The 22,931-nt window shown below is 40.7% G+C and overlaps 2 protein-coding genes across 2 annotated transcripts; both read right to left on the reverse strand.

Moving 5' to 3' along the window:
* Positions 1–232: 232 nt before the first annotated feature.
* LOC311115674 (riboflavin transporter 2-like) lies at positions 233–3,824 on the reverse strand (the record flags this gene model as incomplete). The annotated part of the gene is made up of 3 exons (XM_084157329.1): positions 233–442; positions 2,520–2,643; positions 2,827–3,824. 3 exons carry the CDS (start codon positions 3,822–3,824, stop codon positions 233–235), a joined length of 1,332 nt encoding a protein of 443 aa, XP_084013455.1.
* A 4,064-nt stretch (positions 3,825–7,888) lies between these two features.
* LOC311126985 (solute carrier family 52, riboflavin transporter, member 2-like) lies at positions 7,889–22,252 on the reverse strand. Its single transcript, XM_084158715.1, has 4 exons — positions 21,962–22,252; positions 20,890–21,748; positions 20,522–20,645; positions 7,889–9,091 (listed from the first exon to the last, which is right to left on the reverse strand). Exons 1-4 carry the CDS (start codon positions 22,089–22,091, stop codon positions 8,882–8,884), a joined length of 1,323 nt encoding a protein of 440 aa, XP_084014841.1. The 5' UTR covers positions 22,092–22,252; the 3' UTR covers positions 7,889–8,881.
* Positions 22,253–22,931: the final 679 nt, after the last annotated feature.

Below are 22,931 nucleotides of genomic sequence, written 5' to 3' on the forward strand. Positions count from 1 at the left end.
CTGATGGTAGCTTATCAAATAGCACCAATGTTCCATGACAAGATATTTGGAGGGTGTAAATCACCCTGAACCTTATATACGGTATACTTACTATGACGAGTTGGCTGAATTCTGTTCACCTCACTGGTTAGTTGTTCAATTGCATTTTACTAATAAAGTACACATGCTTCAGAGGAATTAATCAAATATGTTTTTCTCAGAATATGCCTGGATCATCGTTGTTTAGCATAATTTAAGGGCACTTTGTGTTACATGGGTCTCCTGATAAAAATAAACTATACACACTGACCAAGGGAAACATGGTGACGGCACCCATCAAGGAGCCCAACTGCACCACTGCTCCACACCACACGAGAGCACTGTGGCCCTCATCACGGAGGATCACTCCAATGATCACCTTAACATAGGACAAAGTGAGGACGAAGAGGATCCAGGAGCCCACCTGAGAGAAGGGACAAGTATAACATTTACTTATTCAATCCATTGTAATCTTTACAATATACTGTATGTGTAATAATTATTTCCATGAGATGTAGAGTCCTCTATGTTATGCTTTCATCTGTAGCATATAACTACAGTGGGGTCCGAAATGATTGACACCCTTGATAAAGATGAGCAATAATGACTGTATAAAATAAATAATCCACATACTGAGCTATATGGGTTGTTGTTTTTTAAAGGGGAAATTATCATATTTTATACTAATACAATTGCTCAGAGAATGAGATTTTGTTTAACAATTAATACATTTGTTTCTCAAAAGGTAGGTGTCAAAATGATTGACATCCTTAAAGATTCTTATAAATAAAGTAGTCAAAAGTTTAGTATTTGGTCTCATATTCCTAGCACGCAATGACTACATCAAAATTGTGACTATACACACTTGTTGGATCTATTTGCAGTTAGTTTTGGCTGTGTTCTATTTTGTGCCCAATAGAAATGAATGGTTAATAATATATTGTGTCATTTTGGATTCACTTTTATTGTAAATAGGAATAGAATATAAACACTTCTACATTAAATGTGGATGTTACCATGATTACGGATAATCCTGAATGAATTGTGAATAACCAATGAGAAAGTTAGATTGTCAAAGGTCACACCCCCAATACATGCTAACCTCTCAGCATGAGGGGGGAGGTTAGCATGTATTTTTTTATTTAAATTTTTTTTTGGGGGGGGGGGCGGGGATGGATCAGCTTAATATTGCAGATATATTGTATCTTCTATCAATGTAATTGTCTGCATCACTTCCAATCCCCCATGTTTTTTATATATATACTCCCCTTTATTACTTTTCAACCCCGCCATCCTTTCCCTACTTGGAGTAAATTAGTGAACAACAATGCTCAGGCCTCTACTTCCGGTCTATACTTACTATCTACACCTTATGGACACAGTTCATTTTACAATAATTCTATTATATATATTTTTATTTTATTTTTTGCTCCTGAACTTCTTCTACTCTCAACCTCTCCGATCATTTTCATGATGTCCATCCGGTTTTATATAATAATTTAAATTGAAAGATTCAAATTTTTGAATCCGGTGTCGTTTTGCGTGTCAGTTCATAAACACTATGCCATGGGATCGGTACGTCAAAGATCTCTTCCCAACTATTTTGCAATCTATATGGGACGGCTGTCAATCCTTTGGCCCTTAAGTGAAACTGATATACTTTTTTATTTATCACAGTTTTCCTTAACCAATTATGTTATTTAATGCAAGGCCGACAGACAAGTTCCTTACTTTCTCCCCTTTCCACTTTCCTCTTCCACTTTTGCGGTAAGGCTGCAAAAATTTGGTTGTAATTTTGGGTAGAGCAGACATTTCCATATGTTTTTGTTAGCTGCATGTGTGACATAACTCCACCAGTCCTACCGATGATATCATTTACGAAGATTATACCTTTTTTAAACATTCTGTCAAAAAAATAAAGGTTTTTTGTCAATTAGTATATTTGAATTTAACCACAATATTTGTTGCATTATTTGTTCTGTCGTTTCTGGAGGATTAAATTGAAATTGCAACCAACTTTCTATGGCTTGTTTTAGAAATAGTGATATTTGGGAGATGATTTCCTTCTCAAATAACTGCAAATGAGTTGTTGTAATCTGAATAAAGGGAAAAAGGCCTTTCTTGAACATTGGGTGAGACAATCTTACTAATTTGTTGAGAACCAGTTCGGATTTAAGTATAACTTTTGTATGACTGAAGCTTTTAGTGATAGGTCTAATGCTTTAATATTTAATAATTTCTGTCCCCCGAATTCATATTCATTATATAAATATGCCCTTTTAATTTTGTCTGGCTTGCCGTTCCAAATAAAATTGAATATTTTTTTCTCATATAATTTAACGTCTTGGGGGTATGATCTTTGAACCTTTTTTTTGCCTACAATATACAGTAACTAAGTATTTGAATTATTTATTTTATAGTCATTATTGTGCATCTTTATCAAGGGTGTCAATAATTTCCGACCACACTGTACATTATGAATTTATGTTGTGGAAACTTACAATGAGGAAGGTTCCTGAGGTTTCGTTGACCAGCAGAGGACATGGACTCAGCACTGCCATGCCTATGATGTAGGCTCCAACCCCACTGCCAACCACCGTGAGAGCCCCCAACAGCAATAAGGACCTGTGAAAGGATGACAGTAACATTATCAGTATTAGTGGGTTAGGAGGTGCAGTTGAATAAAAGTCCCATTTTGTTTGCCACAAAATAAGCCTACAAATAGGCCTACATATATTAAGTTGATAATGTGTAAATTAAATAACGATTCATTCATATTTATTGGAAATACATTTGAACAAAACTGACCTTGCTGGGAAAAACATGGCAATGAAGCAGGCTAGAGGGTTGGACACTGCAGCCATGGTGGCTGATAAGTGGTAGGCACTGTTTCCATAGGGCAGACAAGAGTAGGACTGCACTGAGGGAAGCACAACGTTAGTCAGGCCATTGACCCAGGCCAGGATGAAGAACATGTACAGCACCTGTATCCAGCTGTACGTCCCGGTCCAAAAGTTGCTTTTGGGCTTGATATCAGACTGTTTGATCATGGGCTTCTGCTCTGTCGGGTTCTTCTGAGCTGCCTCGCCTTTCTCCAGCACCCCGTTAGGGTAGCGAGCATTTGGGCGTTCCCGGGCCACGGCAGGGTGGTAGTTCAGCAGGATGAAGGCTCCCAGGCACACCAACATCATGGCACTGAGGAAGAAGAAGAACACCTCAGCTGAGAAGTTGGCCGGCTGGTATTGGGCCTGCAGTTCGTAGCTAACACTAACTGAGCCAGTGTCATTTATCATCCGAGTGCTGTTGTTACAGTGGACCACCCCCACCCCCTGGATCAGGGCTACCAGGGCGGGTAGCAGGCCACTGACACCCTCCCCCACGAAGTAGGTGGTGAGGTACTGGGGCTTCAGACGCATCATGAAGGGCAGGAAGGTGACAGAGGAGGTGCAGTCCACAGTGGAGAGGAAGAAGGTAAGGAGGAGGAGGGCCACGCTGCGTGGGACGCCCACCACCACCAGCGTCTCCTTCCAGAAGAAGGCCAGGAGAAAGCTGGCCACCATGCCCAGGGAGATGATCACATAGATGACCACTGTCTCGTTGAGCGCCCTGGGGCGGAAGCGGTGCATGAGGGTGATGAACAGGGGCCCCACGTTGGCCATCTGGATGAGGACGGATAGGTAGGATGGCAGGTACCAACCCTCTGGGATCTGGGGCACGATGAGAGGCAGCTCTACCCATAGTCCATTGATGGACACCCAGGAGCCCATGCCAAACAGGCAGGCCAATATATGGATGAAAAGTGACATTGTGAATCTGGGTGCTGAACACTGGTGTGCTCGCAAGTGGGTTCTAGAATGAGATAGAAATAAATGAGTTAGGGCAGTACAAAATACAATGAAATGATCACATTAGATTATATTTATACTTTGTCTGTTATTCACAGAAATGTACTTTGCATATAGAAAAAAAGCAATGTGTTCTAATGTTGAATTGATGCAACACTTGAGGTATAAGAGTAGAATGCCAAATCCACAACAATGGCCCACACAAACACGTGTCTTGACCACATCTAGTTGAAAACGAGACATTGTCTCACTCACCCCGTGCAGCTGGTAAGGAATACTCCTTCCAGGTTAGTGACTTATTCCTGTGTTTACTCAATGATTGCTCTGGTATGTGACATTTAGTACCCCCATAATCTAAAAAGTCTACTTAAAATCTAAGTGCATTTACTTTCTCTACTGAAAGTGCAGGCTATTGGTTGAAATGCAGGTAAACACACTAATGGCTTAAAACATAACCATGATGTTATTGGTTAAAATGCAGGCTTGTAGCACTTTAGTAAACATTATCATGATGTCTATGATGGTTGGGAACCATTGTCCCTTTACCATACATTAACCATAAAAGTTATAAAATCGTGTTAGTCATCCAATGCTGACCCCGCACATTTCACCTTAGTTTAATCCCTTTTCAGCTAAGCAAATACCAAACATTCTTTCCTGGTAGTTATTAGTAGCTGAATATATTTAGGAGCCAAGTGGCTCAACTCATTGAGAAAAGAGTCTACTTCTGGTAATGTAAAAAAAATACATGCCAAATGATTTCCCAGTATTTTTTAAGACAGGATTCAATCTCAGGTGTGTTATAGAGCTGTCTAGTGCGCTGTTCTACAACATGCTTTGGATTGAATCTCGGCCTTACATAAATACATTTTAAAACGTTGGGTTTTGTAACCGAGGGTCCAGTGTCGTCTGAATGTGTGTTGATTTTGGCCACTTAAACCTGCAGTGTCATCTGGGAGGTGATTCTTATCAGTTGAAGCTCTCTACTAAAGATGACAATGTCGAATTCTTACAGATTTTTACAAGGCTTCAGATGTGGAGTAACAAATGATTATGTAAAAAATGCATTAGTGGAAATCACTTTCTGATGCTTTCAATACTGAAAGACCTGCCCAATATACCTTGTGACAAAGTTAATTGGACACTGGACACTGTCAGGGTTGCATTTCCTTACTCTACTTAAAATATCACCATGAATCAGCCTAAAGGTAACATTTGTTACTTATACTGTAAAAGTATTGTATAACTACTATGAAAACATCTGAGCAGGATATTTTTTATTGACAAGGAAACCAGCTTGCTGCAGTGTCTTTGATCTGGTACAAAAACAACTCAAAGGAATGGAAAACAATTATAGGAAATTACTTTATGTTACAGCGTGTCCTCTAAGTTAAATATAAGGTGTGATGAAAGCAAGACATTGAAACAGATGTCCCAGACTTTTATGTCAGCAGAAATAACATTTTCAGGTAAAAATTGTCAATTTTACCTAAAAGTCCAAAAAAGTAGACTACACATGTCATATATGAAAAAGCATGTATCATAACCATAAATAACACATTTTTCTAAATATATTCAGTCTATTTGAATTATATTTTACACCTTTACAAGTACACAAAGTAAACCAAAAAAGAGTAAAGATTGTTCACTTCATTTTTTGAAAGTTAACAGTAAGAAGAGGATATTATGCATCCGTGCACATATACTCACGTTGGGTAGACAGCAGGGAGTTCAGTCAGAGGTTCTGCAAAGCAGAGAAGCCAAAGTCCAATGCATTGAGTCTTGCAGTGAGGGATTCCTCTGAGGGAACCTGGGGATTATAGCCCCATTCCTTGGTGGGTGTGCTTTTGTCAACCAACCAAGACACGTTTGAGCTGATATTTCATCCACAGTTGTTCCCTCAATATGGACATTTGAGGACATGTTTCACTGAGACATCACATGTAATGGTTTACAAGAATTACACCAACACCAAGAATTTCATTATTTATTGTCAACTTATGGCTGAGTATCTAAGCATTTCTCTAATTCTCCCTAAGGAGATCAAGCAAACTAGCGAAGCTGGAAGATGGAAATACAGTACAACTAGCTATAAGGCTTAGAAAGTTTTGTTGTTCCGATATACACAAATTCCATCCATTTCTCCAGAGCTCAAATTAGTTTTAAAATGGTTTGATCTTTAACTTTTGTTGAGGTAATACTTAATTACTTTACTTTTCAATCATTTCACTTCCTCGTCAGTTCACAAACTGCTTTGCAGAGGAAGTTCAATTGGTGATGGATCTTGAAATGTAATCTATAACCACAGTAACAGGTGAAATATTTACCAAAGCAATAAAGCATGACAGACAGTGCTTTCACTTTATCGTCATAGTGACATCTACTGGAATGTTGACCAAACTACACTAAGGACTACGCAAAACTGTCCTGAATGTAACAAAACAGATCGGAATAAAATTCCATAGGAAAACATTATACATAATTAATTACTCAAATAATTAATGATAATTTAGGCAAAAAGACCATCCTGGTTAAATCGCACGTCAAATGCTCATTCATATACCTCAATAACAACTCTTCTGTAACATTTCCTGAGAATGCATAGGAACAGGATGAGACCTGTGCTTTGCATTAGGGCTTTGTTCACCCATAACAATGCAACTCTTGTGAAGAGGAGTAATAATGAGTCTCAAGAGGCAACAGAAAACCTGCTACCTCCACCCTTCCGGTCATTTGAGCCAAGTACTAACTACTTTACCATATGGTCAAACCTTACAAAACAAATAGCTATTGGTTGAATTAATCAACCTCGATGATTCAATCTCAGAGTAGGTGACATGCATTATGTGGTGATTCAACATCACATTCTGAGGAACAAAAAGTTACAGTATAGATTTAACACTCCTATCTTTTATTGGTTTTCCAAACATCCCCAACTTTTGATGTCAATTGATTTTGAATCACCATATCTGAAAGGCAGACAGTCAAAAGGATTGTTAATACAGCGATCTAAAGATAATTAGCTGATTGTCAACCAAATATGACCTAAGGCAGGAAAGAAAGATTACAAACGGCCACATTTTTTGAAATAGAAATGTAAATCAGTGCCTGAAAAACTAGTTAAATCTTCCATTTCACATTAAAAACCATTATATACAAATGTTGTCATATAGTAAATGTATAGTAAAATATTGTCGCCATCTGATGAAAAACTAACTCAATTTTTTACTATTTTAATTTTTATTATACATTTATTGAAAGCAGTAACTTCCCTCAATGTACATTTCATGACTAGGGCCAAGAAAGTGTATTCAAAATAGCTTGATGTTTCATAATTTACTTCAACATTACCGAAATGTTTTAGATCGCAAAATAACATTTCATTTAACTGAAGGAAGGCTTACATTTGGCATTGCATTTGGTATGGTTAAGAATTTAAAAAATGGTCATCAAAAAGGATTCAACACCAAATTACATGGATGATGATATGCAACAGGAGACGAAGGCATTAGTAGAAATATACGACAACATTGTGTATGGAGAAATAATCTGGAGGGGAAATAAACTAGTAATTGTTCCTAATTATCAGGACAACACAAAATAAGCTTCAACTATAAATCTCTCTGGAATGATGATTCTGACATGGCAGACAATGATATACGAAGTGGCAGACATGAGGGATATATAAATATCTCCTAGAACAGGCAAATTCAAAACATGGACCTCAAAGCCAGTTCCACTGCTGATTTTCATTCTTCCCCTCTAATCAAGGACTGATTTAGACCTGGGACACCAGGTGAGTGCAGGTAATTATGAGGTAGAACAGAAAAACAGCAGTACTCCAGGCTTGGATTAAAATACCCCTGTACTAGAATTGTTGTTTAGCTTTAGGATAGGCATTTGTATTTAAAAACTGTTGCGTTAAACAGCAAATGTGCCTACTCTGGTCTTTGCACGTGCCAACAGCTGGCCGATACAGTGCAGGGCAGGCTGTGCAGGTAGGCTAGTCTACATGACATTATTATGGATAAGAGCGATAATCTGTTTATTTGTCAAACTGCATTCAAGCATCGATCATCATGTCACCAGAATAAGACTATTGCTATTTATTGGAAAGGAGCATCAAGATCCCCTTGAACTTGAACCACCCTGTGAAATTCATAATTTATTTCATCTGTAGCCTAATAAACTGCACGGTTTCCCCGAGATGTAGTGGGAGGACCACACACCACATAGTCGCACGACTCCCAAGTTTATTTCGATATGATGATTATGTCAATATTTGCGCATAAAGGCGTTTCCGCTGCCATTTCTCGCATTCATTTTACAGACACAAAAATATCCCACCATGTCGAACTAACAAATAATCTGTCAGCATTTATAAAATTGTACCGAAATGTCTTGTTTCCATCACAACTGTAACATTTTGTTTTTATATTCTATGACTTTATTCCCATGAAAGCTGTGGATGGAAACGTGGTTATTGAGTTTCATAGGGCCACATTCCCAGTTGAAGATTAAGCCCTGTCCAGGACTAAAAAGCATTCTCTGGAGATTCTCCATTGAGCATGCTTTTTAGTCGAGGACTGGGTTTATTCTGTGTCTGGGAAACTGGCCATTAATGTGTTTGTTTCTTACTCCTAAGGCCTGGGGACAACCAAACTGGATGAATGGGTGTTATTGATTCAGTCCCTGAGTAAACCAGACTTGTTACATGATTTAGTGGAAAAACATACCAGTAATAGCAGTTCCTTCAGCAAACCAAGAAACTAGATCAAGAATTGTAAAAATAATTTTTTAAAGCCCTTGCGGAACTGCATCACAGGCACTTACATCCCCTTAGCCAGTACACAGCAACTCAATGCTCCCATTACCCCGGGAATGCCTTTCCTCAGCCCTCACAGAACTCCCCCCCCCCCCATCAACCCAACAACAGCCCTTCTACTGGGCCAGGAAAGGATATTCCATATTCCATCCCTGACGTGATCACCCAGCTAGCTATGGTTCCTGGTGCCTAACTAACTGCAGTTGTCCACGCAGTCCTGAGACCTGGTAAACATGTGGTAGATGCTGACCAGGGGGAACATGGAGAGGGCTCCTATGAGTGAGCCAGCCTGGATGAAGACACCGCACCACAGCAAGGCAGCATGGCCAGCCTCGTGGAGCAGAGTCCCGATCACTACCTTCAGGTAAGAGAACAGGCCCGTGAAGATGATCCAGGACACCACCTGTGCAGAAACAGACAACTGTCAGTGTGTAAATCGTTCGGGTTACAGATACTCTAAATATGCTACACATTGTGTTGATCACACCAGACCTGGGTTCAAATACTATTTTAATTACTTTCATACACATTTTAAAGTAAGTATTTGAATATTGGAATGTATTTTGGAATGTATTTAAAAATATACTTGGAAAGTATTAGCATGTATTTTCAAATACAAATATTAAAATACTCCCATTTGATATCAGGTCTGTTTGGTCCTAGGGTTATTGGAAATAATGTATTTGGAAACAATTATTTGAAAATAGTTTCAAATAGCAGGCTATACTCCCGAGTGGCGCAGTAGTCTAAGGCACTGCATCACAGTGCTATCTGTGCCACTAGAGATCCTGGTTCGAATCCAGGCTCTGTCGTAGCCGGCCGCGACCGGGAGACCCATGGGGCGGCGCACAATTGGCCCAGCGTCGTCCAGGGTAGGGGAGGGAATGGCCGGCAGGGATGTAGCTCAGTTGGTAGAGCATGGTGTTTGCAACACCAGGGTTGTGGGTTCGATTCCCACAGGGGGCCAGTATGAAAAATTAAATACAATAATAATAATGTATGTACTCACTAACTGTAAGTCGCTCTGGATAAGAGCGTCTGCTAAATGACTAAAATGGAAATGTAAAAATGTATAGAGAATTATATAAAAAATACTTTAAAATACAGTGGGGGAAAAAAGTATTTAGTCAGCCACCAATTGTGCAAGTTCTCCCACTTAAAAAGATGAGGCCTGTAATTTTCATCATAGGTACACGTCAACTATGACAGACAAAATGAGAAAAAATGTTCCAGAAAATCACATTGTAGATCTTTTAATGAATTTATTTGCAAATTATGGTGGAAAATAAGTATTTGGTCAATAACAAAAGTTTCTCAATACTTTGTTATATACCCTTTGTTGGCAATGACACAGGTCAAACGTTTTCTGTAAGTCTTCACAAGGTTTTCACACACTGTTGTTGGTATTTTGGCCCATTCCTCCATGCAGATCTCCTGTAGAGCAGTGATGTTTTGGGGCTGTCGCTGGGCAACACGGACTTTCAACTCCCTCCAAAGATTTTCTATGGGGTTGAGATCTGGAGACTGGCTAGGCCACTCCAGGACCTTGAAATGCTTCTTACGAAGCCACTCCTTCGTTGCCCGGGCGGTGTGTTTGGGATCATTGTCATGCTGAAAGACCCAGCCACGTTTCATCTTCAATGCCCTTGCTGATGGAAGGAGGTTTTCACTCAAAATCTCACGATACATGGCCCCATTCATTCTTTCCTTTACACGGATCAGTCGTCCTGGTCCCTTTGCAGAAAAACAGCCCCAAAGCATGATGTTTCCACCCCCATGCTTCACAGTAGGTATGGTGTTCTTTGGATGCAACTCAGCATTCTTTGTCCTCCAAACACGACGAGTTGAGTTTTTACCAAAAAGTTCTATTTTGGTTTCATCTGACCATATGACATTCTCCCAATCCTCTTCTGGATCATCCAAATGCACTCTAGCAAACTTCAGACGGGCCTGGACATGTACTGGCTTAAGCAGGGGGACACGTCTGGCACTGCAGGATTTGAGTCTCTGGCGGCGTAGTGTGTTACTGAAGGTAGGCTTTGTTACTTTGGTCCCAGCTCTCTGCAGGTCATTCACTAGGTCCCCCCGTGTGGTTCTGGGATTTTTGCTCACCGTTCTTGTGATCATTTTGACCCCACGGGGTGAGATCTTGCGTGGAGCCCAGATCGAGGGAGATTATCAGTGGTCTTGTATGTCTTCCATTTCCTAATAATTGCTCCCACAGTTGATTTCTTCAAACCAAGCTGCTTACCTATTGCAGATTCAGTCTTCCGAGCCTGGTGCAGGTCTACAATTTTGTTTCTGGTGTCCTTTGACAGCTCTTTGGTCTTGGCCATAGTGGAGTTTGGAGTGTGACTGTTTGAGGTTGTGGACAGGTGTCTTTTATACTGATAACAAGTTCAAACAGGTGCCATTAATACAGGTAACGAGTGGAGGACAGAGGAGCCTCTTAAAGAAGAAGTTACAGGTCTGTGAGAGCCAGAAATCTTCCTTGTTTGTAGGTGACCAAATACTTATTTTCCACCATAATTTGCAAATAAATTCATTAGAAATCATACAATGTGAATTTCTGGAAAATAAAATCTTAATTTGTCTGTCATAGTTGACGTGTACCTATGATGAAAATTACAGGCCACTCTCATATTTTTAAGTGGGAGAACTTGCACAATTGGTGGCTGACTAAATACTTTTTTTCCCCACTGTATATATATATAGGGAAACATATAACAGAGTCGTTACATTGGGGGAAAAGGACATCAAAACTACAAAAGCAATTACTCCTCTTGATGTAGTACAGAATAGTAACCCTCTAGTTAATGGTATTGCAAGGTTATCTAAAAAATGGAATAAACGTTGGCCTGACATTGAACAACCATGGCCAGTGGAAGGGACTCTTAACCCAGACGTCATCAAGATAATGCAAGTGCTTGTATCCACGTATAAGGCAGATCAAAAGAAGGGGAAAAAAGGAGAATAATGTAAAGAAAATAGACAAAGAGAGCTGGGTGTTCTTAAGCTGTTTGAAAATGAAGGACAAAAACTGATAAAAGATACAAAAGATAAAAGAGACAGAGGTACAGAGAAAATGGCAAAAGAGGTGAAGGTAACAGAAAAACTAATGGCAGAAGTCAATACACCTTTCTCACATATGGATTCAGCAAAAACACCCCCACCTTATGAGAAAGAAGTAAAGTTTAAGGACGTCTATCCTCAGCTTCCAGTGATCATTCAGGAGGGTGATTATTGCATCAGAGATGAAAATGAACGAATAATAGAGAGAGGACAAGCAGAAACGACCATAAAGATGAATCCAAACTCCAAAAGTAGGATTCTCACATATGGATTCAGAAGAGATCATGGGTGGATATGACCCTGTCATCAGACAGAGGTTGGCCAGAGCGGAAAGAAGGGGTGATGGAAGTTGGAAGAATAAGAATACAAGATATTCGAGTTCTGATGAAAATTAAGATGGAGACAACGATGAAGATTTGGAGATTAAAGGTGCTTCATATTCAAGAGGATTTTATCCTACAATGACTAGCACAGAAGAAATAGAAAGAGATATAGACCGATGCGTATCATACCTGGATAAGGCCAATAATTTAGAAGAAGTAAGAGAACTGGAAGAACAACTCAAGAAGCTGAAGATACAGAAGAAAAAACTGCTGAAAAAAGGATCCCAAGAATTGGAGAAGAAGTATACATTGAGGCCAAGACAAGGGGGCACAAGTAAGAAGATGATGCCAGTGATCATTTGAGGACAAAACCTAGAATATAAGCCTTTGCAGAATACCGATATGTCAGATATACTTGAGAAGCTGCCTACTCTTCAAGATGGAGCATATCCTTGGATTTCAAAGTTGGAAGAAATTACGGTGGGAACACAGTCTGCCATAGGAGACATTAAGAGACTTTTGGCTAATCTCCTTGGGATTCCAGGCATGGAAGACATTTTTCAGAGAGCTGGACTTCATATATATGTGGGGACTGCAGTGAACGACCCTGAATTGTTGGCTGCAAGTAGAAATCGGCTGTGGAGAGCACTGAAAGATACGTTTCCAACAAATGTGCATCCTGACAACATTCTGATTGATCCACTAGAACAACAAGAAAATCAGAGTTCATCAAGTGTGGAGAAATATTACCGGAAATGATCCAGATGTGAGTCAAATTGAGCAGTCAATTTTGAGAGCTAAACTACAGATGGGACTGCCCTCACCAGTAAGGAGCAAACTGGCAGAGGTAGTTGGACTTGGAAGCATGACAAAAGGTGTCTATACAGATCATATAGCCCATCAAGTGGATCTGTACCGGAAAAAGGAACACAACCAGAAAGAACAGGACCAAGAAACTCTCAGAAAACTCAATCAAATACAACTGGTGGAGAATAAGAAGGAGAAGAAACAAGCTTTGGTTATGCAGAATCAGTGTGAACCAAATCAACAATCACTGCCACAGCTTCAACCGAACCAGTTCCAACCGCAATTGGAAGAGGAGGAAAATTTAAGCCATACTTCCAGCAATCTTCAGAAGTGTGTTATAATTGTGGACGGGTTGGTCATTTTGCCCGTGAGTGTAATGGGCCAGAAGGAAACACCAGAGGGAATTTCAGAGGAAGATACAGGAGCCAGTCAAGATCATCTGGAGGACCGGTGAACCCTTATAGGGGCCCGGAGCAAGGATTCTAGAGGTGCCCAGAAGATCCGAAAGGGGGCTGTCAGCTGGTAGCATCAGGACCGGAAAAAGATCCTACAATTGAGGTGAAAGTAAACAAACGACCATTGGAAGTGATGGCGGATAGCGGAGCTGCTTTTATCTGTGTTCGGCCTGAAGATGCTACACATCTCCCTATGCCCAATCAAATAATTAGGACAATCGGATTTGAGGGAGTGAAACAGCTGATTCCTCTTACGGAACCAATTGAGCTCTGCTATGAAAATCAGAAAATTACAATACCCATACTGGTATCAGAACATACACCTATTGCATTGTTGGGAAGAGATGCATTGTGTAAATTGAACTGTACAATAAAATGTACACCAGACGGCTGTCTGGTAGAAGTGCCAAAGGAAAAGGTTTACCAATTGTCGATGACGACAGAGATGGATTCTTCTTCAGTATTCTGGATTGGAAATCTCAGTGAAGATTTTTTGAAGCAGGCTAAGATATGGGAGAAATTCATTGTGACAAACATGCCAGATGCGAGGCTTCCGGAATATCCATTTCATTGTACGCTCAAGTATTTCAAGAATGCTGCTCAATCTGACTCAGAGGAATGGTTGAGTCATCAACCAAAGAAAGTTCAACTCAGCTCATGTTGCATAATTTTAGGACCACAAGGAGCAGCTATGAAGATAAACACAGACGATTATCTGGATAAAGAATTTGAGATTGAGAAGAGTGTGCCACATGTAACCTTGTTGGTTTCGGAAGGCTATGAGCAGAAGCAAATAGGAGAAATGATGACAGAAGCAGAGAAAGCTGTTTTCATACTGATGAAAGAGAATTTGGCGATTTGGAGGAGTGAAGATCATCGATTTCTCAAAATCATGATTTTGGCAAAAGGACAAGGAGAGCCACAAGCTGTACGGATAACACATGAATCTATTTGCAGTGTGAAGATGGATTCAGACCCTATGAAAGAGGAGATGTTGCAACAAGTTCCAGAATGTTTGTGGTCTCAACACAGTACCGATATTGATGTTGATGTTGCAAAAATTGGGAATTAAGCAACGTCTTGGAGCAGTTTATCACCCACAAAGTCAAGGGATTTGTGAAAAAATTAACGGTGTCTTGAAAAATCGCATTGTCAACATTTGCCAGCATACGGGTCTAAACTGGATAGCAGCGCTTCCTTTAGCATTAATGGTGTGTCGCTCAAGTGAGTTGCGTGATCTACGTATGACACCCCATGAACTGGTCACAGGAAGAAGGATGCCTACGCCTTGTTTGCGAACAAGCGGAAAGGGTCCAAGCTTGGCTCTCTTGGAAGATGAAATGAGAGCGTACGTTACATATATGGCCAATTTTCATAAAAAGCTGTCCACATATGTTTCTGACAGGCAAAGAAAAGAAGAGGTGCAGGAGAAGCTTGATGAGCAAAAAAGGAGTACAGTGCAACCTGGGGACAAGGTGTTCGTGAAGGTATTTAGAAGGAAGTGGTATAACGAACGTCGTGAAGGACCATTTGAAGTTGTTCGTAGTACTGGAACAGCTGTCCAGGTTAAAGGGTCTCCAACGTGGTATCATTTGTCACATTGTGTTAAAGCGCCTGGAGAAGTGGTGACACGCACAGAGAGACAGGATGTTGAAGGCTCAAGAGAGCAGGATGAAGATAGGGAAGAACAGGCGGAAGGAGAGATGCATGACAATATCCAGAGTCAAAACCCAGAAGGAGAGATTGTCCATGTTATGGACAACATTGATGATAATGTGTACACTTCTGATGATGCCAGAGATGACTCTGCAATGGATGGAAAGGAAAAGAGATTTGGGGACATTGATTTTCAATACGTCCCAGAAACAACAGGAAATATTTCAGTGGAATGTGAAACCGCGGAGATCACCAAGGGCAACTCTGTTACAGGAGAAGCTGGTGATTCAGTTAGACAAAGTAGGCCCAGACCAGTTAGGAGAAAAGTCAGACCAAAACGTTACGAAAACTAGGGTTGAAGTATCCCTAGGATAGTCAGCTCAGCTTCCATGCCAGTGCACGAGAGAGAACAGTGGTGAAGGGAAATTTAGAGTTCAGTGGGAAGATAGCTATGGCAGGAGTTTAGATCTGTTAGGAGCAGTTGCATTGAGAAAGTATGCGTTGCTGAATGATAAGAGAAGAATGAAGATTGAGGGTGATTGTACTCTATGTGTACAATTCCCAGCAGGAGGATCAAGGTGATTATAAATGTATTTTTTATAATCCACAGTTTGAAAGTGAGGGATTAGAGTCGGGACTGAGAGTTAATGTAGTGACGCTAGTGGTGATAGATGGAAATACAAGTAAAGAGCTCCAAGCTGTAGGGAAAATAGATGAATCCACAACAATTACATCAACACTTCAGCCTAATACAACAACAGTAAGAAGCAATTCAACTCTTTCAACATTGAAAGCTGTTAAAGCTATAAATGTATCACATTTCATTACAATGGCGCCTCAGAAACTCGCTCCAACACCAATTTTAGAAGAAAAGACTGTCATTAGGGTTAGGATGGGTGGTACAGCTCATCTTCCTTGTAGATGTGAGAGACGGAGTGGGGGTGGTGACATTCCTCCCACGTGGAGAGATAATTATGGAGAAGAAGTGTTGTTATCAGGACCAGAAGTAGAAGCTGTGCCACCTAGTCAAAGGAAGTATATTTTGTACAACGATATGAAGTGGAAGAGGGTTATGAGTGATTGCTCACTTATTTTGAGTAATATTACATGGGAAGATCAGGGAGAATATACTTGTACTTATTTAGAGCCAGCGTTCAAATTTGTTCCGGTTAAGAATTACTGGTTAGAAGGCTATGTAACCCGTAAGGTGACGCTTATGATGGAAGATTTAAAGTCTGTTGAAGTTTCCACAGTCACCAAAGGAGTTCAAGAGCAGTATATTACAGTTGCCACTCCAACAGTAAATAATACACAGAGGACATCTGTAACTTTGCCACTGGAAATAATTAAGAGTGTTAATACATCAACTAAAGCCACTATTTTAACAGTAACTTTGGAAGAAATGAAAGTTACAACAGCGATAACACGTCTCGGAAATGTGACACAGACACCAACAACAACTTTTCTGAAACTAAAGGATGTAGTAAACGTGACTCAGAAGTCTATGATACAGATGGAGAGTGCTGTAGATGGTGGTAAGGATGGTGTTGAAATAGGAGAACAGATGGTAGCAGTGAATCATGTACATTCATCTGAAATAGTGCAGAATACTATCCCGGAGGTACAGGATGAGTTCTTTAATTTTGATGGAACACCAGAAGATATATCTGATCAATACCGCTCGTTAGGGAAGAGAGAAACTAAATGGAAGGCATATGGATTTGACTCTTCTGTTTTGCAAATTAAAGATTGATGGGCAGGTAAGAATCTATGGTTCCAGCAGTTAACTCATTCTGTAAGATCAGTGAGGAATCTTGAGGGTCCATGTCTGCTGAGAATTCCAGCACCAGGCACATGGGGTTCAATCTTAGAGACAGTGGCTCAACCTCTATCAACCGCGTGTCAATCTTATGCTTTATCATGGTTGTTGTATCAGCAACAATCATTAACAGATATAATGATGTCGTTGTCGAAGCATTTGTTTAGGCCTAGGTTTAATTGCTCTTGGTTAAATGAATTACCCTATGTGAATTTGTTAGATCAGAAGGAAAATCAGTTAACAGCGATTCCTGAAGCATTGGAGGTGAAACCAGTGAGGGCTAGAAGCTGTTTTTGTTCAAATAAAACATATGATGGACCGGGTATGTTTATGGGAATATCAGATTGCGATGATTATATGATGACTTTGGGTAAGCATGAACGTAAGGTTAGTGATGAGACATATAAAGTAACTTTTTATGTTCCATTTAGTAAGAACAGAAGGACTTTGATGGTAAAAGATCAGCTTTTGCCTGGAAATGTGACTATTGGGAATTTTCGACATATTTGGTGGGTTTGTGGTGATAAAGCATATATATTCTTACCCTATGGATGGACAGGATGTTGTTACATGTCGACGTTGAAGCTTCCATATGAGGTTTATACTATTCAAAAGGGGAAGGCACCGGACACTGCTAAATCTGATTCTAGGTCTGGAAATAGGGTGAAAAGGGAAATGGCACAATTTCATAGTTTGGAATCCTACCATTGGAGGATAAGTCTAGGAGAGAAGTGGGGACTTGGACTTTTTCCATGGTATGGTGTAACATTTCTGGCAGATCACATTGATAATATTACCTATACTTTGTAGGGTTTTGCAAATGAAACGATACGAGGGTTTAATCTTCTGTCAAATACTCAAAGAAGTCACAGACTGACGCTGTTGAAACATGACATGGCTCTTGACTATATTTTAGCCAAACAAGGTGGCTTATGTTTGGCTATGAATTTGACGGGGGATGATTGTTATACTTTGATCCCCGATAGTTCCGATAATATCACTAGTGTTATAGATGCATTGAAGAGTATAAGGGATGCGTTTGGTCGATCTGAAGGAGCTGGATGGTCAGCGAAGGCTTGGTTGCAAGATCAGTTAGGCCCAGTGGGAGCAGTGATAGTTCAGATTTTAGTAGCAGCTCTTATAGCGCTGTGTGTAATGTTTTGCTTTTGTACTCTGTTATTGACTTTTGCGAAGGCTATGATATTGAGATGGGTTGGAGTTGTGATGCCTGGGGACAACACTCAGATGCCGTTGTTAACTGTTACTGATCTAGATGGAGATAAACAAGTAGGACTAGATGGAGTATTGATGGATAGATATCCATTTTGAATATCCGATCATTTTTCACGTCTTTAAATATTATTGTGATATTTAGTATTTTCTTATTAATCAAAGGGGGAAATGGGATGTGATTCATTTTATATATCATTCTTATATTATTGCTGATATTGATGTTTTAATTTGCATGTGTTGTTTTGCAAAAGATACTGGTTGGTCTTTTCTTTTCTTCCAGAAGTATATGGGGATGTGTAGAGGGGACTCAAACACTCAAACATGGACAATATGAATGGACTGGAGGAAGTGGAACAAGGAAGGTGTGGAAATGTTCAGATTCCATCATCGACGTCGCATTGAAAGTCGACACTGTGGAGGAGCTGCAGTGTAGTGGACTACATTCCAGTGTTATATTCTTTCTGTATAACATTTTTTCTGTTGTTGGGTACATGTGGGGACCTCAGATGTTTTTGTTTATTTCGTTGAAGCTTAGGGATATTGGGTCTAGGCAGGGACAGAGAGAATCCACAGGAGGGTCCGATGGGTCGACCAGCCTGAATGTGGACATTTTTGATTGTATTTGTTTGCTGGGGTTTTCATGTGTATTCAATTGCATCATAGCTTAAAATGCATTGATAAAGATTTATAAATTGATCTGGAGTACTTAGGTGGTCGCCTAGGGCAGAGGGGCCGTGAGAGAATTTTCCTGTCTTGATTGACTGATGGATATTTGGAATGAAAGCTGCCAGACAGGTTTTTCGCTCTTACACTCCATAACAATATATTTACACTCCATAACAATGTATTTACACTACATACAAAAATGTGTCTATATAAACATGTGTTTACTCTCCATAAATTTGGGTTTATTGCTAAAGTTAATCAAGAACAAGAATTGTTATTTGTCATAATCCTATTCTTTATGTAGTGTCTGAGGGTCTATGATTTTGCTGACGTTTGCAAAAAGTGTGTTAGAGGAACTTGGCTCTGCTTGTGGAAACATCTGGAAAGCATTACTACATAGGCTTCTTGGAATAGAGGATATGGGGAGATATGTGGAAAGCCAGGGATTGGTTTATTAAAATCACACCATATTATGTCACATAGGATATAAATACCATGTCTTAAACAAAGGACTGGGAGAATAGCATATTACAGATCGGGTCCGGCTGTTCTTCAGATATTCTGCAGATGTCTGTAAATTGACGCTAAAACTCTTTGGATACAATAAACCTTTATAACCAAAGTACAGCGTCAGCGGATCTTCTTATCATCACAGCATTATCAGCGTCGTTGTCTTTACACCACACATTTCCTAATAATTGCTCCCACAGTTGATTTCTTCAAACCAAGCTGCTTACCTATTGCAGATTCAGTCTTCCCAGCCTGGTGCAGGTCTACAATGTTGTTTCTGGTGTCCTTTGACAGCTCTTGGTCTTGGCCATAGTGGAGTTTGGAGTGTGACTGTTTGAGGTTGTGGACAGGTGTCTTTTATACTGATAACAAGTTCAAACAGGTGCCATTAATACAGGTAACGAGTGGAGGACAGAGGAGCCTCTTAAAGAAGAAGTTACAGGTCTGTGAGAGCCAGAAATCTTGCTTGTTTGTAGGTGACCAAATACTTATTTTCCACCATAATTTGCAAATAAATTCATTAAAAATCCTACAATGTGATTTTCTGGATTTTATTTCCTCAATTTGTCTGTCATAGTTGACGTGTACCTATGATGACAATTACAGGCCTCTCTCATCTTTTTAAGTGGGAGAACTTGCACAATTGGTGGCTGACTAAATACTTTTCCCCCCACTGTACAAATAGTTGATTTGGCACCACATTATTTGAAAACACTCAAATACACAGAATATAAGTATTTAAATGACAAATACTTAAAATACAAATGTATTTCAACTCAGGTCTGGATCACAGGTGCACACATTACACAACACATTGGCAACCCAGCAAGTGAATGCACTTCAAGACATAAACAAAAGTTATTTAATTATCAATAGTAGCCTCAATCAATAGGTTGTAGTGAACAAGGTCCACAATGATAGCACTGATAGGCCTAGTAAGTACTCCTGAGTGGCGCAGTGGTCTAAGGCACTGCATCGCAGTGCTAACTGTGCCACTAGAGATCCTGGTTCGAATCCAGGCTCTGTCGCAGCCGGCCGCGACCGGGAGACTCATGGGCGGCGCACAATTGGCCCAGCGTCATCCAGGGTAGGGGAGGGAATGGCCGGCAGGGATGTAGCTCAGTTGATAGAGCATGGCGTTTGCAAAGCCAGGGTTGTGGGTTCGTTTCCCACGGGGGGCCAGTATAAAAAAATATGTATTCACTAACTGTAAGTCGCTCTGGATAAGAGCGTCTGCTAAATGACTAAAATGTAAATGTAGTAGTTAATAGATTATGGTTGAAATGACTTACCACCAAGGATACACCAGCAGGGTTCCCCAAGAGAGGAGGGCAGGGGCTGAGCACTGCAAGAGCCATGAGGTAGGCTGCAAAGACCCCACCTGCTACAGACATGAAACCAAGACCCACAGATGACCTGCAATACAGACAGGAAAAACACACCCAGAAGTAATATCACCTGATTCAACATTAATAAACCATGTACAATTATTCCAAACCATATCTAGGCCTACAGTCCGTCCATATTTACATTATAATATTCATACAGCAATATGAATATTTATATCAATCAATTACTGTACATGAGGGTGCAACACACATTAACTGTGGTATAGGCCTACACACTAATCATGCAGTGTAACTCAGTCATATCCACTCACCTGCAGAGGACAAACATGGACACAAAGCAGGCTAGTGGGTTTGCAATGTTGCCAAGGACCACAGAGAGGTGATAGGTCATGGTGCCATAGGGCAGACAGGAGAAGCTCTGGACAGAGGGAAGGACTCCGTTGGTCAGGGCGTTGGACACACCTAGTAGCACCAGCAGGTAGATGTTGCGTGGCGTCCAGAAGGTTTGGACTGGGGCTGCTTTCTCCAAATCCACCTGGTCCTCAGACACCGGTGTTCCTCCATTCTGGAGCGGGTGGGTCTCCTCCCCATTATCCTTTGTCGTCACCATCTCAGGCTCTGGGGTGTCCTCCTGTAATGCTGGCTCTGTTATTTCTCTACACGTCAAAGCCATGAAGCAGAGGGCTGAGATTGTCAGCATTACAAACAGGAACCAAAAGAAGTCCTGGGCAGGGAAGTTTTCTTCCAGGTAGTGCGGCTGTACCGTGCCATTCTCCATTTTGCACTCCAATTTCCCCACACCCTGCCCCAAAGCCACAACACATGGGAACAGGGCACTGAGCCCCTGGCCAACAAAGAATGTGCGGATGTATTGAGGGGGGTAGCGGAACATGAAGGGCAAGAAGGTGACATTGGACGTACAGCAAACCAGAGCCAAAACGAACGTGAGCAGCAGATATGGTACTGATCTCACTTCCCCTGCCACAGTGGCCACCTGTGACCAAAAGATGGCTAGGAAGATTGATGCCACCACTGCTAGAACCTGGATACAGTGGATGACCAGGCGCTCGTTTAACTGTCCTGGGGCACAGTGGTGCATTATGGTCACAGCAATCGGACCTATATTCCCAAAGGCTATCAGTACTGACAGATAGACTGGCAGGATCCACCCTACATATAGAAAACAATGGTCAGTGTCAATCAGAATACACTGCCTGATTAAGCTACTGTCTTTTAGCCTAGACTTCATGGAACAGTTTCTGTATTCAATAATAATACTGTAAAAGGACTAAACAATAGTATTTATTATAGAATGCTATAAATGAAGAGGGTACCATGCATTGACAATGAGAGAACATAAAAAAAGAAAACTCAGGTACTGACCTTCAGGCAGAACGTTGACAACGACGGGTAGCTCAACCCAGAGACAGTTCACTGAAATCCAGGAGCCCATTCCGAAGAGAGCCACAAGGACGTGAGTACAAGCGGCACTGTTCCACCAAGCCCCCGCCATTTAGCCGTTCTGACGAAGAAGACAGATAAGATTTACGTTATGTATCGTTTCAAAAGTGGGGCAGATGACATATGGGCACGTGTCCTTTCTTATGAAAACATCAGCCGGCAGGATGGTTAGGTAAAATGCGTCCGATTTAAAAAAAACAAATATTCTTCTTCTTCGGGTTTATCAGCAGTTGGCATTCAACGTTACGGTGCATTACCGCCACCTACTGTACTGAAGTGTGGGCCAGACACCGGGAGAAACTAAATCCTACCTGCCAGCCTCGTTGCTCTTAAAAAATATCACAAAATATTTGAGACTACATCTAATGACGTTCTACTCAATATACTCTAAACTAATTTCCTGTATCCCCTTCTCCCTCATACTAGATATCATCCTCTCTTTCCCTCTGATACTGCCCACACTGTAGCAATACATGCTCCACGGTCTCTGTTTCCTGACAATAATCACACTTACCTGTTGGATGCTTTCCTATCACATTTAATGTCTTATTCAACTGGCTGTGTCCCACCCTTAATCTTATAAAAATAGCCTCCTCTCTTCTGTCCCTTCCTGCCATCCTCCCCTCCCCAACTTTCCTCTGTACTTAATAAATGCCTTCCCTTATTATCTCTATTCCACTGCTCCTGCCATCTCTGCACCATCACTTTATATATCAGGCTTTATGCCTCTGCCTTGCTCATTGAAACTACAACATCAACATCCCCACTACTAAGTGCTTGTTTAGCCAGTTCATCTACTGCCTCGTTCCCCTCCACCCCCACATGGGCTGGGACCCAAGTAAATCTTATCTGTATACCTATCTATTTAATTCTGCCATGGTTTTGTAGCACC

This window comes from Coregonus lavaretus, assembly GCF_964263955.1.
Source record: "Coregonus lavaretus genome assembly, chromosome: 3".
In the NCBI taxonomy this organism is placed as follows: domain Eukaryota; kingdom Metazoa; phylum Chordata; class Actinopteri; order Salmoniformes; family Salmonidae; genus Coregonus; species Coregonus lavaretus.

Bases quoted from the DNA above. Each gene is read 5' to 3' on its own strand.
- LOC311126985 (XM_084158715.1), bottom strand. From the start codon at position 22,091: ATGGCGGGGGCTTGGTGGAACAGTGCCGCTTGTACTCACGTCCTTGTG. The intron at 20,646-20,889 runs GTGAGTGGATAT...TCTGTATTGCAG, and splicing joins TCCATGTTTGTCCTCTGCAG to GTCATCTGTGGGTCTTGGTT. The intron at 9,092-20,521 runs GTAAGTCATTTC...GTTTCTGCACAG, and splicing joins CTGCTGGTGTATCCTTGGTG to GTGGTGTCCTGGATCATCTT.